The following is a 13052-nucleotide window of genomic DNA, read 5'->3' as shown; positions in this document are numbered from 1 at the left end:
AATGTTCTTGTTAATTATTATTATTATTATTATTATTGTTATTAATATTACATATGTGTTTTATATCTCTGTATGTTTGGTTGTCTGGGCATAGGTTTGTGTGTGCCTCTATTGGGGTTGATTTCTAAATGAATAATGACTGTTTGCTTATCTTCACTGAGCTTAGTAAAGAAGATGAAGCTGTGTTCACTTCAATTAACCAATCATATTCTAGCAAAAAACCTTTGCATCTGATTGGGTATTTGAAGTGAACCACAGCTTCACCTGTTTGTCACATTGCTAAGTAAACAACCACCTTTAGTAAAACCACCCAAATGTGTGCATATGTAGAGTGGCAGAGGATACTGACATCTTGAAGCATGAGATGAATTGGCACCGTAGGATATTCTGACAGATGCATCCCTGTTATAACACACACACAGAAGCACAGTACATTGGTCATGCAGGTGCAGTAAAGGGCGACACCGGTTTTAGAAAAGCTTGATAAAATGTCAGATGTCACTCACTATAAGGGCTTTCATTGTGAACACCATTGATCTTCCCATCCGGGAGGACCTGCAGGTGAAACCCAATTCCCACGTTGCAGTAGAGCCTCCGTTGTCTCTTAATTCCCTGCAAATAATTGTTCTTCCACTTGGCATCAAATCGGTCGGAAGGGATTCCCATCGACCTGGAGAAAAGCAACTCCAACGTCCTCTCCAGTGACGTCCCATTAGGCCTGTTTGGGATAGGGTACGATGAAACCATCCCAACCACGGTGCCCAGCAGCAGGAGAACAGGCAACGTCCAGTGAATCCCGACTCCGTGGGACATAGTAATGAGAAGCCTTTGTGCAACGGCCATCCGGTTCACCGTCTGGACACGTGATCAGAATTGATGGCCCTAAAAATACCGCCCTCCTTGTTTTTCTGTCTTCAGCATGGCGGCGGGAGCTTATTTTTGGAAGGCAGAGGGGGCTTGCTGACATGAAACCAAACCCTGAGAGTAAATGAGGGACGAAAACACAGAGTCCAACATACTCCAAAGTGGCAGGGACCATGTTTTGTAGCTCCCGAGGACTTGTGGGCAGCTTAGCTATATCTGCTTGGCCTATCTTTATACTTCAGAGGCTGTCCTAACCTGCAACGTCATTGTGACATCAATGCCATGCCGATGGTAAAGTGGCAATATAGAAAGAGACTTAGCACTAACCTGTTCAGCCTCTTCGGCAGCCAGCCCTGGGTTTTTTTTTTAACTAAAGCTGCTACCGGCAGGTCGGAGCTGGGATGAATTACACAGGATATCTTTCTGAAAATGTTACATGTGGAAGGGCCCCCTTCAAGGTCCAAATTGGTTGAATGGTCAGATGTCTAGCAGGCAGCTTCCTTATTTAGAGCACAAGAAGTTAAAACAGTCCTTTGCCTCATCGCTGAGCAATGATAATCCTGCAAGCACTTCCTCATTAGCATGTCCACTGAGTTAACGTTGGGATAACTGAACTCAGATAGTCGAGGCATGGACAGGGCCGTAGGCGATCTCCCCCCATGTCTTGCTATCTCCTGCAAGACAAGAAAAGAATCCTGGCCATAAATTCTCACTTCTAATTGTAACGGAATGACACAGTCTTTGTCGGGGATTATTACATTAGATTCGCACCCTGCAGAAGTATCTGAAGACAGACAATTTGTAGTTATTTGAATGCACTTGTATCAAAATGGAATGCACATTTTATTCCACCTAAGCTTTAGTGAGAGTTTAAACCCCAGCTATACAGCTGCATCCCTTCCTCTCTCTCTGTAGACATTGACATATCTGTGCTGCAAGACCAATAAGTGCCTCTATAACTACATACCTACTTTATATATATATATACTGAGTGGCCAGATTATTATGACCACCTGATGTTTGTAGGCAAATTAGCTATAATTTGGCACTGAAGTTGCTAGAGGGCCAGACCATTATAAATAGGGAAGCGGGTTGTTTACCACGACAGTAGAAGTGATTCTTTTCTGAAGATATAGGTAAACAACGCGATTTAACAGCCTTTGAACGTGGGATGATTGTTGGCGCTCGGAGCCATGGAGCGAGTATCAGCAAAACAGCAGAATTCAGCAGAAGAAGAGCAGCTGTTGTTAGTGTTTAAAGACTGGACTGTCAGCCGAAAATCTGGGTCTGAACCTGCAAATTGTGGCCGTCAGCGACTAGTCAATGTTAGTGCCTGAACAGAGAGTGGCAAGACTGGTACAAGACAACAGAAGGGCAACAGTGCATCAAATTACTGCAGATCTTAATCAGGGATCCTCTCAAATGATCTCTGAACGCACTGTTCGCCGTACACTGCATCGTATGGGATATGAAAGCCGAAGGCCTGTTTGAACACCTTTGCTGTCTGCAGTTAACAAGATAAAACGTCTCCAATTCGCACAGGAACACAAGGATTGGACAGTCGAGCATTGGAAAAAAGTCATGTGGTCAGATGAATCACGTTTCCAGTTGCATCATGCAGATGGCAGAGTGAAAATTTGGCGGAAACAGCATGAAAGCATGCACCCCACATGCATGAGTACAAACGTTCAAGCTGGTGGGGGCAGTGTTATGGTTTGGGGCATGTTTTCCTGGCATGATTTGGGCCCTTTCATTTGTGTGGAACAACGTCTGAACAGCACAACATACCAAAGTATCTTTGCTGATCAAGTTCATCCTATCATGTTGATGGCGCATCCCAATGGGGATGGCTTCTTCCAACAAGACAATGCACCATGCCACGGTGCTCGTATTGTGCAGGAGCGGTTTCAAAAACATGAGCGAGAGTTTACCTTGCTTAGGTGGCCCCCACAATTCCCAGATCTCAATCAAATTGAGCATTTGTTGGACGAAGTTGAAAGAGCCATCAGGCAGCTGGTTCCACAACCATCAAATCTCACAGAACTGGACAGTGCTATTCATCAGGCATGGTGTCAGATTCCTCGCATCACCTTTCAACATCTCGTGGAGTCAATGCCAAGAAGAATCGCCGCAGTATTGAAGGCAAAAGGTGGCCCGACTAAGTACTGATGGGGTGGTCATAATAATCTGGCCACTCAGTGTATGTATACACTGTATATTCAGCTACCAAAAATGTTATCCTAAACCTTAAAAGAGAACTATGGGGTAACCTTTTTATCCCATAGTTCTTCTCTTAAGGGTCACGGGAGGACATATACTAACCTCCTCCCATTACCCAAAGCTCAGTATATAGCGATCTATATACTGAGAGCGCCGCAGCCGGGATGGATCCTGACAATACTGTCGAGATCCATCAAGCTGGCTGATTGACAGCGAGCTCTGCAGGGAGATGATCGGAAAGTAAGCAAGCGACAGTATGCGTTCGCTCACTTCCAGATCAATAGAGTCGAAGTGTGACAGTTTCATTGTCATAGGTCGGCTCTAACTATGAGGATGAGTGAAAATCACTCACCGCATAGTTCACCTTTAAGTGACCGTTCGCACCATCTGGTGTGTTCATATCACAGATCCGTGACATGAACACAATGGATCGCATAATCAAAGTCTCCATGCGTTCTGGGGCAGGAGGGGGCGTTCATTTCAATGGCACAGCAGACACACCTCCCGCCTGCAATGCAATGACCCACACCAGCAATGCCCTGCGTTCCAGTGAAGTGCGATCGCAAAAAATAGTGCATGCAGAACGCGGGAAGGCTTTGATTATGCGACCCAGTGTGTTCATGTTACGGAACTGTGACAAGAACGCACTAGATGGTATGAACTGTCCCTTAAAGAGGGACCCCCCTGCTTCTTCTCCCCTATCCCCTCTTACCTGTTGGGCTCTCACCAGAAAACATTCTCACCTGCCCAGTGAATTCAGCACTGTTCTGCTGTGATCTCGGATGGTGACGCACCCATTCAGTATTACAACTGAAGGGAGTGAAGGGAGATCTCCCCAAAAGGTACACAGAATGATAGAAACCTAAAAACAACTTTGTAAATGTATCTAAACACTCAGCTGAATTATAAATGTGAGCTATAAAAGCTGCCAAAATTTCCACTCTGCCAGCCTTGGAATCCAGATACCGATGCCGCAAAGCATAGTCCGGTTAGTGACTTCTCTTTTCTTCACTGCTTTTAAAGCACACCCAAAAACAAAAATTCAATACAGTGGAGCTTATCAATTGTTAGATGTGGTGGCTGCATTTGTTTACCTTTTTTGGCTTGTTGTCCTTTATTTTCACCTGGTGATCCAGCCAGTAAGTCTTCATTCCTTTAACAGGCCAAGCTGTCTAGCAAAGAGTGCAGATAGAGACAAAGCATTTATTACTGACAGGGGTGCTTGCAATGGTCAGCTTTTCTTCATGTATCCCAAAAGGGGATAGATTCTGGTTCAAATCCCAGTAAAATCTTTGTGGACTTTGCATGTTCTCCCTGTGCTTGCATCTGTTTCCTCCCACACTCCAAAGACATGCTGCAAGGTTGGCTCCTGTCTAAACTGGCCCTGTATGTATGCATGTGAGATAGGGACCTTAGATTGTAAGCTCCTTGAGAGCAAGGATATATATAAATACCAATAATAAATAAATAATAACATGTGTCCCACATTCAGGGGCTGGTCACATTGCATGCCCCTTACCTGAATCATGGGGTTCTTCTCCCCAAAGACTGCTCCTTTTTTTAAATCTGGTGGAGCTGCGTATAGCTCCAGCACATAAACACGCCATCCATTCCCTGATCCTATGACAGGATCTGTGAATGGAGAAACTACAAGTCCCGTCTGCAACAAGAGCAGAGGGACTTATAGATGTCAATGGAATACAAGTGCGGTGACGTCACCGCACTAGTAGTCCACTGACACTTCCTCCTGTCCCTGTCACTGAATGGCCCTACCTCGGCATGGACAGGGATGAGAGAACAAGTCGGCAGGAGGCAGAGCATTGCACCCACGAACCACTCATCACATTTGCAATGCTTTAGTGGCTCCAAAGCCAAAAAATAATAAATGCAAATGTTTTTCTTTTATAAACATGTTTATTTTATTTTGCATCTATTTTATTTTTAAAGGTGGACTTTAGCTTTAAATAATAGAGTTCTCTTGTTAGTGAAGGAGTCATTGGGATATGAGCAGTGATGGCTTATTATCTGGCTAAGACTTTTGCCTCCCTTCCCCTACATGACCATACAGGTAAAACTGCTGTTTCCCATGGCGTGACAGCACTGACTCTGTCGCCCTAACCTTAAATCACACATGAAGCAAATTGAACTCCGGAAAAAATGCAAGCCTTGCCATCCGGGATGACAGGTTTTGATTGACAGACGTGCCCAGCATCCCTTTGATGTTGCGCAGCCTTAGACAACAACATGTAACTGCCACCTTGCACATACTTTGGGATCACAGCAGTAAAATTAGATCAGAGATGCCACTTATCCCAGCACTGAGCAGAAAACCAGAAGTTACACACTGGGTTGGGCTGAAAAACAGCTGTACCTAGAACCTTTGTATATGTATGTGTTCAGATGACTGGGAATGTGGGTGACTGGATGGATGCAGCCAGAACAGTAGAGTTCCAGAAACTTTTTCAAATGCATTTGTCATTCATCCACTATCTTCGTGACAGATATCTATTCCTAGGGAGCTCCAAATTTCCCCTTTGCACTGCCAGCACAGTGCCTCTGCTGCACTGAAATCCTGACTAGCATTATCAATGCCTGCTGGACTGCAGAACTACGCCTATCCCCAAGTCCTCTCTGTCCCTCTCCACATGCATACATTGATTTTTTCCAGCAAAACAAACAAAGCTGCCTTGACTCTCAAGAGGCTGCTCACACACTGTGTCTAAGGATAGGGCTCTTGGGAGATGTAGTTCTGGGGGTGTCAGTGCTGGTCCTGCAATAATTTAAAAAGCCTGGTAATGATTTCACAGAAAGTATGAAAAGCTTTTTCTTGCTACAGGCAGGGCGGGTAGAGCTCAGGTAGGCTACAGGCAGGCTATAGGGGCGGGTGGAGCTCCCACTCCAGGCCAGCCCCTGCAAGTAGGCCCGGCCGACCCGACCCAAATTGCGGCCGGGCCAACCCAATCCAGATTGCAGCAGGCCTGACCCGACCTGAATCGCGATCGGCCCGTTGGCAATCCAGGCAGCCATGGCCCTCTATTCAGGCATATCAGAGGGCATCTGCTGCGGCCACAGCTGCCAGTCTCACTGACCACCTGGAGCCCTCACTGACCGCCTAGGGCCCTGCGCACTGACTGCCTGGAGCGTGCACTGTCTGCCTGGAGCTCGCACTGACCGCCTGGAGCCCGCACTAACCACCCGGAGCCTGCACTGACCACCTGAGAGCCCACACTGACCACCTGGAGCCCACGCTGACCATCTGAAGCCCATACTGACCACATGGAGCCCGCAATGATTACCTGAGAGCCTGTACTGACCATCTGGAGCCCGCACTGACCACCTGGAGCCTGCACTGACCACCTGATAGCCCGTAGTGACCACCTGGAGCCTGAACTGACCACCTGGAGCCAGCACTGACCACCTGAGAGCCCGTACTGGCCACCTAGAGCTCACACTGACCACCTGGAGGCGGCACTGGCCACCTGGTGCCAGCACTGACCAACTGAGAGCCTGCACTAACAGCCTGAGCCCGCACTGACCAACTGAGAGCCTGCACTGGCCCCCTGAGAGCTGCACTGGCCACCCAAGAGCCTGAACAGCCTCCTGAGAGCCTGCACTGCACCCCTAAACCCCACACAGCTCTCCTGAGGCCCTGGAGACATCAGGCAGTGAATCTGGAGCAACACAGAGTATGCAGCTTCATATTATTCTGCATTGCTGTATAAAGTATTTGGGATTTGTATTCCTCTATAGCTGATGGTATTACTCTGCAGTGCTTTACAGTGTGTTGCTGGGATTTGTAGTCCTCTATAGCTGATGGTAGTTTTCTGCAGTACTTTACAATTGGTTGCTGGGATTTGTAGTCCTCTATAGCTGGTGCCATTCTGCATTGCTTTATATGTATTGCGGTGATTTGTAGTCCTCTATAGCTGGTGGCATTCTGCATTGCTTTATAATGTATTGCTGGGATTTGTAGTCCTCTATAGTTGGTGATATTCTGCATTGCTTTATAATGTATTGCTGGGATTTGTAGTCCTCTATAGTTGGTGGTATTCTGCATTGCTCTGTAATGCATTACTAAGATTCGTAGTCCTCTATAGTTATTGGTATTATTCTGCACTGCTGTATAATTTTTTTGCTGGGATTTGTAGTCCTTTATAGCTGGTGATATTCAGAATTTCTGTGTAATGTATTAGTGGGATTTATAGTCCTCTATAGTTGCCGGTATTCTGCATTGCTGTATAATGTATTGCTAAGATTTGTAGTCCCTCTACCTCTTGGAGTCAGCGGCAGATATACCAGGGTCACAGCTGCAACCAGGCCCTGGCGCACCACCACTGACTCCAAGCCGTAGAGAGACTACAAATCACTGCCCGGATAGGAGGAAGAGGGCCCTGATGACTGTATTTATTTCCATAAAAAGGCCCTACTGAAGTCCTCAGCACCAGGCCTGTGATGCTCTTAATCCAGCTCTGGCTAAGAGAAAACTTAGAGAAAATCAAGCTAAGAGAAAACATCAAGCTGCATCATGCTATACAGGGGGAGAAGGGGACTTGGAGCAATTTTAACTATTTTTTAAGCTATGCAATGTGAATGAGAAACATGTAACAAATATAAAATAGGTGTTATCTCGTTTGGCTGGAAACGTGGAAATACAATTTAACCCTTAAAGCTTCCTGAAGTTGCACGCTTACTTCATATATATTTATTTTTAACTGCATTTATGGCAAGTCGTCTTTAGTAGGGATGAGCTCAGGTTCAGACCGGGTTCAGGAACACAGAAGGAGCCCTTCCCGGACACAGCAGGAAGCTCCTTTCATGTCACCCAATCAGCTGCTGGCGGGGAATTCCCTGCATGCAGCTTGACGTAAGCAAAGGGGCAGTATGCAGTGACATCATTGACCTTATATGGCTACATGCCTATTTATGGTAACTTACATTACCTAAAATGTATATGGGGCCATATTAGGTAAATGATGTCAGCACAAACATCCCGACCCTTTGTTAACATGCAGCTGTAGGGTGGGGAATGCCTGTGCCACAGCTGATTGTGTGCAAGTGCCCATGATACTTCCATGTTGGGAGGAACGCAGGTTCGCACCAGGTTCGGACCAGGTTCTGTCTGAACCTGAGCTCATCCCTATTCCTTGGCTCCATCTAGTGGTGGGAATGTTGCGTGAACGGCGTTCGCTCAGCTTTATGCTGGATGGAGTGGTTTTACATTAGCCCCTAAATGTACTTTGTTTAAAAGTAGACTGAACCTGGTCTGAAACTGTGCTCATCCCTAATCACACTTAGTGTTTTGTGTAATTTTAGCAGCCAGAAGAATCAAGCTTCTCATTTTGCTTCTGGACAAGACAGGACTGCAGCCTTTTGTCTCTGTGACGTGCAACCTCCCACTATAGTCTCCCTGTGTGTGAGAAGCTGCAGTGTGCTCTGAGATAAGCCTGCGCCTGAGCCAGAGAATGCACAGACCTGCATTTGCACAGTCATGCTGACTCCACTGAAATTCAAGCAGCGTGTGGCCCCATTGGGACACTTGATCCCCTTCCTCACAAAAATGTTATTTCTCAATTAACTATTATCATAATAGGAGCAGGTCCGAAAATTCTCAACAGTCAGCTGCAGTCACTGTTTGGATAATCTGACTGCGGCAAACCCACCCCTGTTAGGATACAATAGGCCAGTGGGCTATTCATGATGTTCAGTATGGATGGGGGAAACAGGCATATTTTCTTGTTCAGCCCACGGGGCTGGTGTTTAGCCACCTCTACATTCAAGGCCTGAAGATAAGTGCTCTAGGTGGGCTCTGTCCACAAAACCTTCACACTTGTCTGGAGTGTGCCTTTAATATGCAGTTGCTCTGCTCTCAAATTGACATTTTTTGCCAATAAAAAGGACTAGCGTGTTTCCATTTGTTGTCTATTTCAGGTCGGAGACATCGCAAATAGAACAGCAGAACTATTTCTTCTTGAGTCAAGGCTTACATTTGCAGTAAAAACATCTGCTGCTCAAATTAAGTCGTAGAAATCTTAGACCGGGATACTTATAGCGCGGCCTTCACAAGCTACCGGCTGCGGAGAAATGTGGGTGCCCGCAGGAATTCTTCAGACGAGAAGAGTGGAATGTTTTGGGGGCTCCTCCACACCCCCAGCACTTGTCATCGGTCTCGGCTGGATGTCAGCGCTGTGGATGCACGTAGGTAACAGGGATGCCTCAATCAGTGAGGTCTCTTGTGTCACAAAAACATGGCTTCAAAATGTTAGTAGCAGATGGATATGAGGATTAAAATTGGGAGGAAGCTGCTGGTATGAACCTACAGTCAATTCTCCAATTAAAGGATCTGTCCACAGAAAAGTTATATTTTAGTTGCAGGAGGAGCCTGGTGGGCTGTGTCAGCTCCATGGCGTCTTCTATGCCCTGAATAGTCCTACTATTACCTACTACTTCTAATCACTCCACTCTATTCACTACTCAAAGTATCTGCTGGCAATACATTTTACTGGTGCCCTCCAGGCAGATATACAGCAATGAATGCAGATAGGGGTGGTGGGAGGCAATGTATACAGTGTATTGTTGTTGTCTTTATTTATTTTTTCTCTTTTGTTTTGTTTTGTTGGTTGTTTGGGGGGTGAATTTATTGTATATGTTCACAATGTATGGAAAATAAACAAATACAAAATATCTGATTAAAAAAGAATAATATTTGATGCTAAACTTCGGCCACAAAAACGTTTGTCTAAATTTATATATATTCATTACAAGAATTGTAGAATGCGGCAGAGGTCCTAGGAGGTAATTGGGTGTGACATTTTCCTGGATTGGGAGCTCCGATAGCACAAGACACCACAACACTATACAGAAGACACTACAAAACCACACAGAAGACACCACAACACCACACAGAAGACACCACAACACCACACAGATGATACCACAACACCATACAGATGATACCACAACACCATACACATGACACCACAACACCACACAGAAGACACCACAACACCACACAGAAGACACCGCAACACCATACAGAAGATGCCCCAACACCACACAGAAGATGCCCCAACACCACACAGAAGATGCCCCAACACCACACTGAAGACACCACACAGAAGACACCAAAAAAACACACAGACGACACCATAACACCACACAGTAGACACCACACAGAAGACACCACAAACCCACACCGAAGACACCATAACACCACACAGAAGACGCCCCAACACCACACAGAAGATACCACAACACCACACAGAAGACACCATAACAGCACACAGAAGACTCCCCACAGAAGATACCACAACACCATACAGAAGACACCACAACACCACACAGAAGACATCACAACACCATACAGAAGACACCACACAGAAGACACCACAACACCATACAGAAGACACCACAACACCATACGGAAGACACTACAACACCAAACAGAAGACACCACAACACCACACAGAAGACACTACAACACCATACAAAAGACACCACAACACCACACAGAAGATACTACAACACCATACAGAAGACACCACAACACCATACAGGAGACACCACAACACCATACAGAAAAAACAGGAGGCAGATGACATAAGATGTCACAGATTATACTGCTTTCCATTGGCCAAAAAAAAACGACTGAAGCTTGGAAATACATGAAAAATATAGAAAAACTTGCATTTGCATGTGAAAATATACCCAAAAAATAGGGTGCATAGGGTGCAATCCCTACGCCTGGCTCTGGGCTTGAAGTTTGATAACATGACAGAGGCAAACAAGAGTATCATGTGCTCCTAAGGGTGAGGTATGCACCAAAAAAAACTGTAGGAGGGGGAATGTATGAGGCCAAAACGTATAGGCTTAAAGCTGAACTCAAAGCACACAAAAAAAACAAAATTTAAATGTATTCCTCAGGACAAAGGATTTAAGTCTACTGTGTGTGTAGCAAATACCTTTGCCATCCCAGATAATACCTTGTAAAGGTAGCAGTGACATAATCACTATGCTGTACAAAGATTATGTAGAAAGCAGAGCTATGCAGGGGTCCCCAATAGGCTCCACCCACTACAGGCTGCCTGGAGAAAACTAGAAGGGGGCGGATACAAGACCACTAACCCTGCACAGGGAGAGAGAGCAGCAGTGACTGGTCTTTATTACGGGAAACTCCTGCACAAAGGAAAAGTATTACACTGGATTACTGCACAGATCTGAAAGAAATACACAAAACCCACAAAGACTCACAAAGTAATAAATAATACACATGCCTCCTGTATTTAGACAATATTTACTTATCCCAGAGTTCAGCTTTAAGAGTGACTGTAAACATTTCAGAGAAAGGAAGAGAATTAAATGTACTGGCATATCTATCAGCTGTGCTAAAAATAGCCCTTTGTTTGTTAAAGCACATCAAACCTCAAAGAGACGTGTGACCGTGTTTGTGTGGGTCTAACCCTAACCATAATCCTCTCTACTCCCACTCTATGGGATTCAGACGGTTTAGTGGAGTAAAGATTCTGCAACGCTGTAGCAATTAAAATGTCATTCCCCAGAAAGAACAGAAAATATCCTCATAGGAAGAGTCTCAACTTCCTGTATAAAAAAAGATTGCCAGTGATGTCAATGCCATCCAGTCATCTTCTGATCATTTACCAACCTACACGGCAGTAATCGGAAAATCTGATTGGTTAATAAGTTGCTCTTTTAAGTCCCTAATCGATGAGATTTAATTTGTGACGTGAATTACTAAAAAACTTCATATATTCTGACTCTTAAAGAAACCCTGTCATCTGGCCAGAGTGACAAGATTCCTTTAGAACCCACCGTTTAACCAGTTATACGCGGCAGCTCCTCTCCACCGCTCCTTCTTTCACTGCTGCTGCTGCATAATACCCAGGGATAAGGGTAAGGTTACCCACTTTGAGGAGTTTATCCCCAGGAAACAATGCAGCATGGATGTCCCCGGCTGCTGGAGCGGTGCTGAGACATCCCGGCCATCATGACTGCTCCTTCTTCTTTTCTCTGTATGCGCTGCCATATTTCATTCCTTATAGTGCTCACGGCACGTTGTCTTCCTGCTTACACAAGTCTGTGACCAATTGTTTTAGGGCATGCTAAAAATAGGAGTTTAATTTTATGGGTGTAGCTACAAATTGGGGTGTGGTTTTAAGGGTGTGGTTAAAAGTGGATGTAAGGGTGTCCCCGAATTTCATGTTGAAAATCTGATAACCTTAGATAAGGGAGCATGTTCCCTCCTCCAATCATGCAGTACCCAGGCATATCAGCCAATCACTAGTGCTGAGCAATGGCGGAAGGGGTGATGAAATTGCTATAAGCTCCGACACCAGCCAACACTGGGCATTTTGTGCTGGAAGAAGGAATAGCTGGGGAAGCTGCAAAGGGTAGTATAAAGTGGCCAGGGGTGGACTTTAAAAACAATTATTGTAAAAATCTGGAGGCAAAGTGACAGGTCCTCTTTAAGGAAACCTGTCCTTAGAGAAATAAGCACTTTTTGATTGATGGTCTCCTTCTGTAGCCTGGCTGATTGTGTTTCCAATATGTTTTTTAAGACACTGACCCCAGACAAGAATTTAGATCACGAAAATGAAGTCAGTCCTCCTTATCTGCATACCTGTTCCAGGTCACTAGCACTGAATCCACTGGATTATAACGACAGCAAGGGCACTAGCATTTTCAGGAAGGAGGGGCAACAATGGCGGCTTTCCATTAAAGGAGAACTATGAGGTGAGTGAAAATCACTCATCCTCATAGTTCGAGCCGATCTGTGACAATGAAACTGTCACACGTCGGCTCAATAGATCACGAAACGATCGAACACATACCGTAGCTCGCTCACTTCACGATCATCACGCTGCAGAGAGCCGTGACTGTCACTCACGGCTCCCTGCAGGGATTCCCCCCTTCCTCTCCGATCCTCCAGCGCTGACTGGTGGAACGGAAGGGGG

General features: G+C 45.5%; 1 protein-coding gene across 1 annotated transcript in view; it reads right to left on the bottom strand.

The window, feature by feature from the left end:
- The window catches only part of FGF6 (fibroblast growth factor 6), an 18450-nt gene extending 17607 nt beyond the window's left edge, over nucleotides 1-843 (bottom strand). The window contains exon 1 of the mRNA XM_018558016.1: nucleotides 507-843. Within this exon, the coding sequence (XP_018413518.1) occupies nucleotides 507-843 (337 nt within the window). The remainder of the gene's footprint in view (nucleotides 1-506) is intronic.
- Between the last annotated feature and the right edge of the window lie 12209 nt (nucleotides 844-13052).

The sequence above is a fragment of the Nanorana parkeri genome, unplaced genomic scaffold (genome assembly GCF_000935625.1).
Source record: "Nanorana parkeri isolate BGI_ZX_2015 unplaced genomic scaffold, ASM93562v1 scaffold14, whole genome shotgun sequence".
In the NCBI taxonomy this organism is placed as follows: Eukaryota; Metazoa; Chordata; class Amphibia; order Anura; family Dicroglossidae; genus Nanorana; species Nanorana parkeri.
Note: the sequence above shows the minus strand (reverse complement) of the source record. Positions and strands in the feature narration are given on the sequence as shown.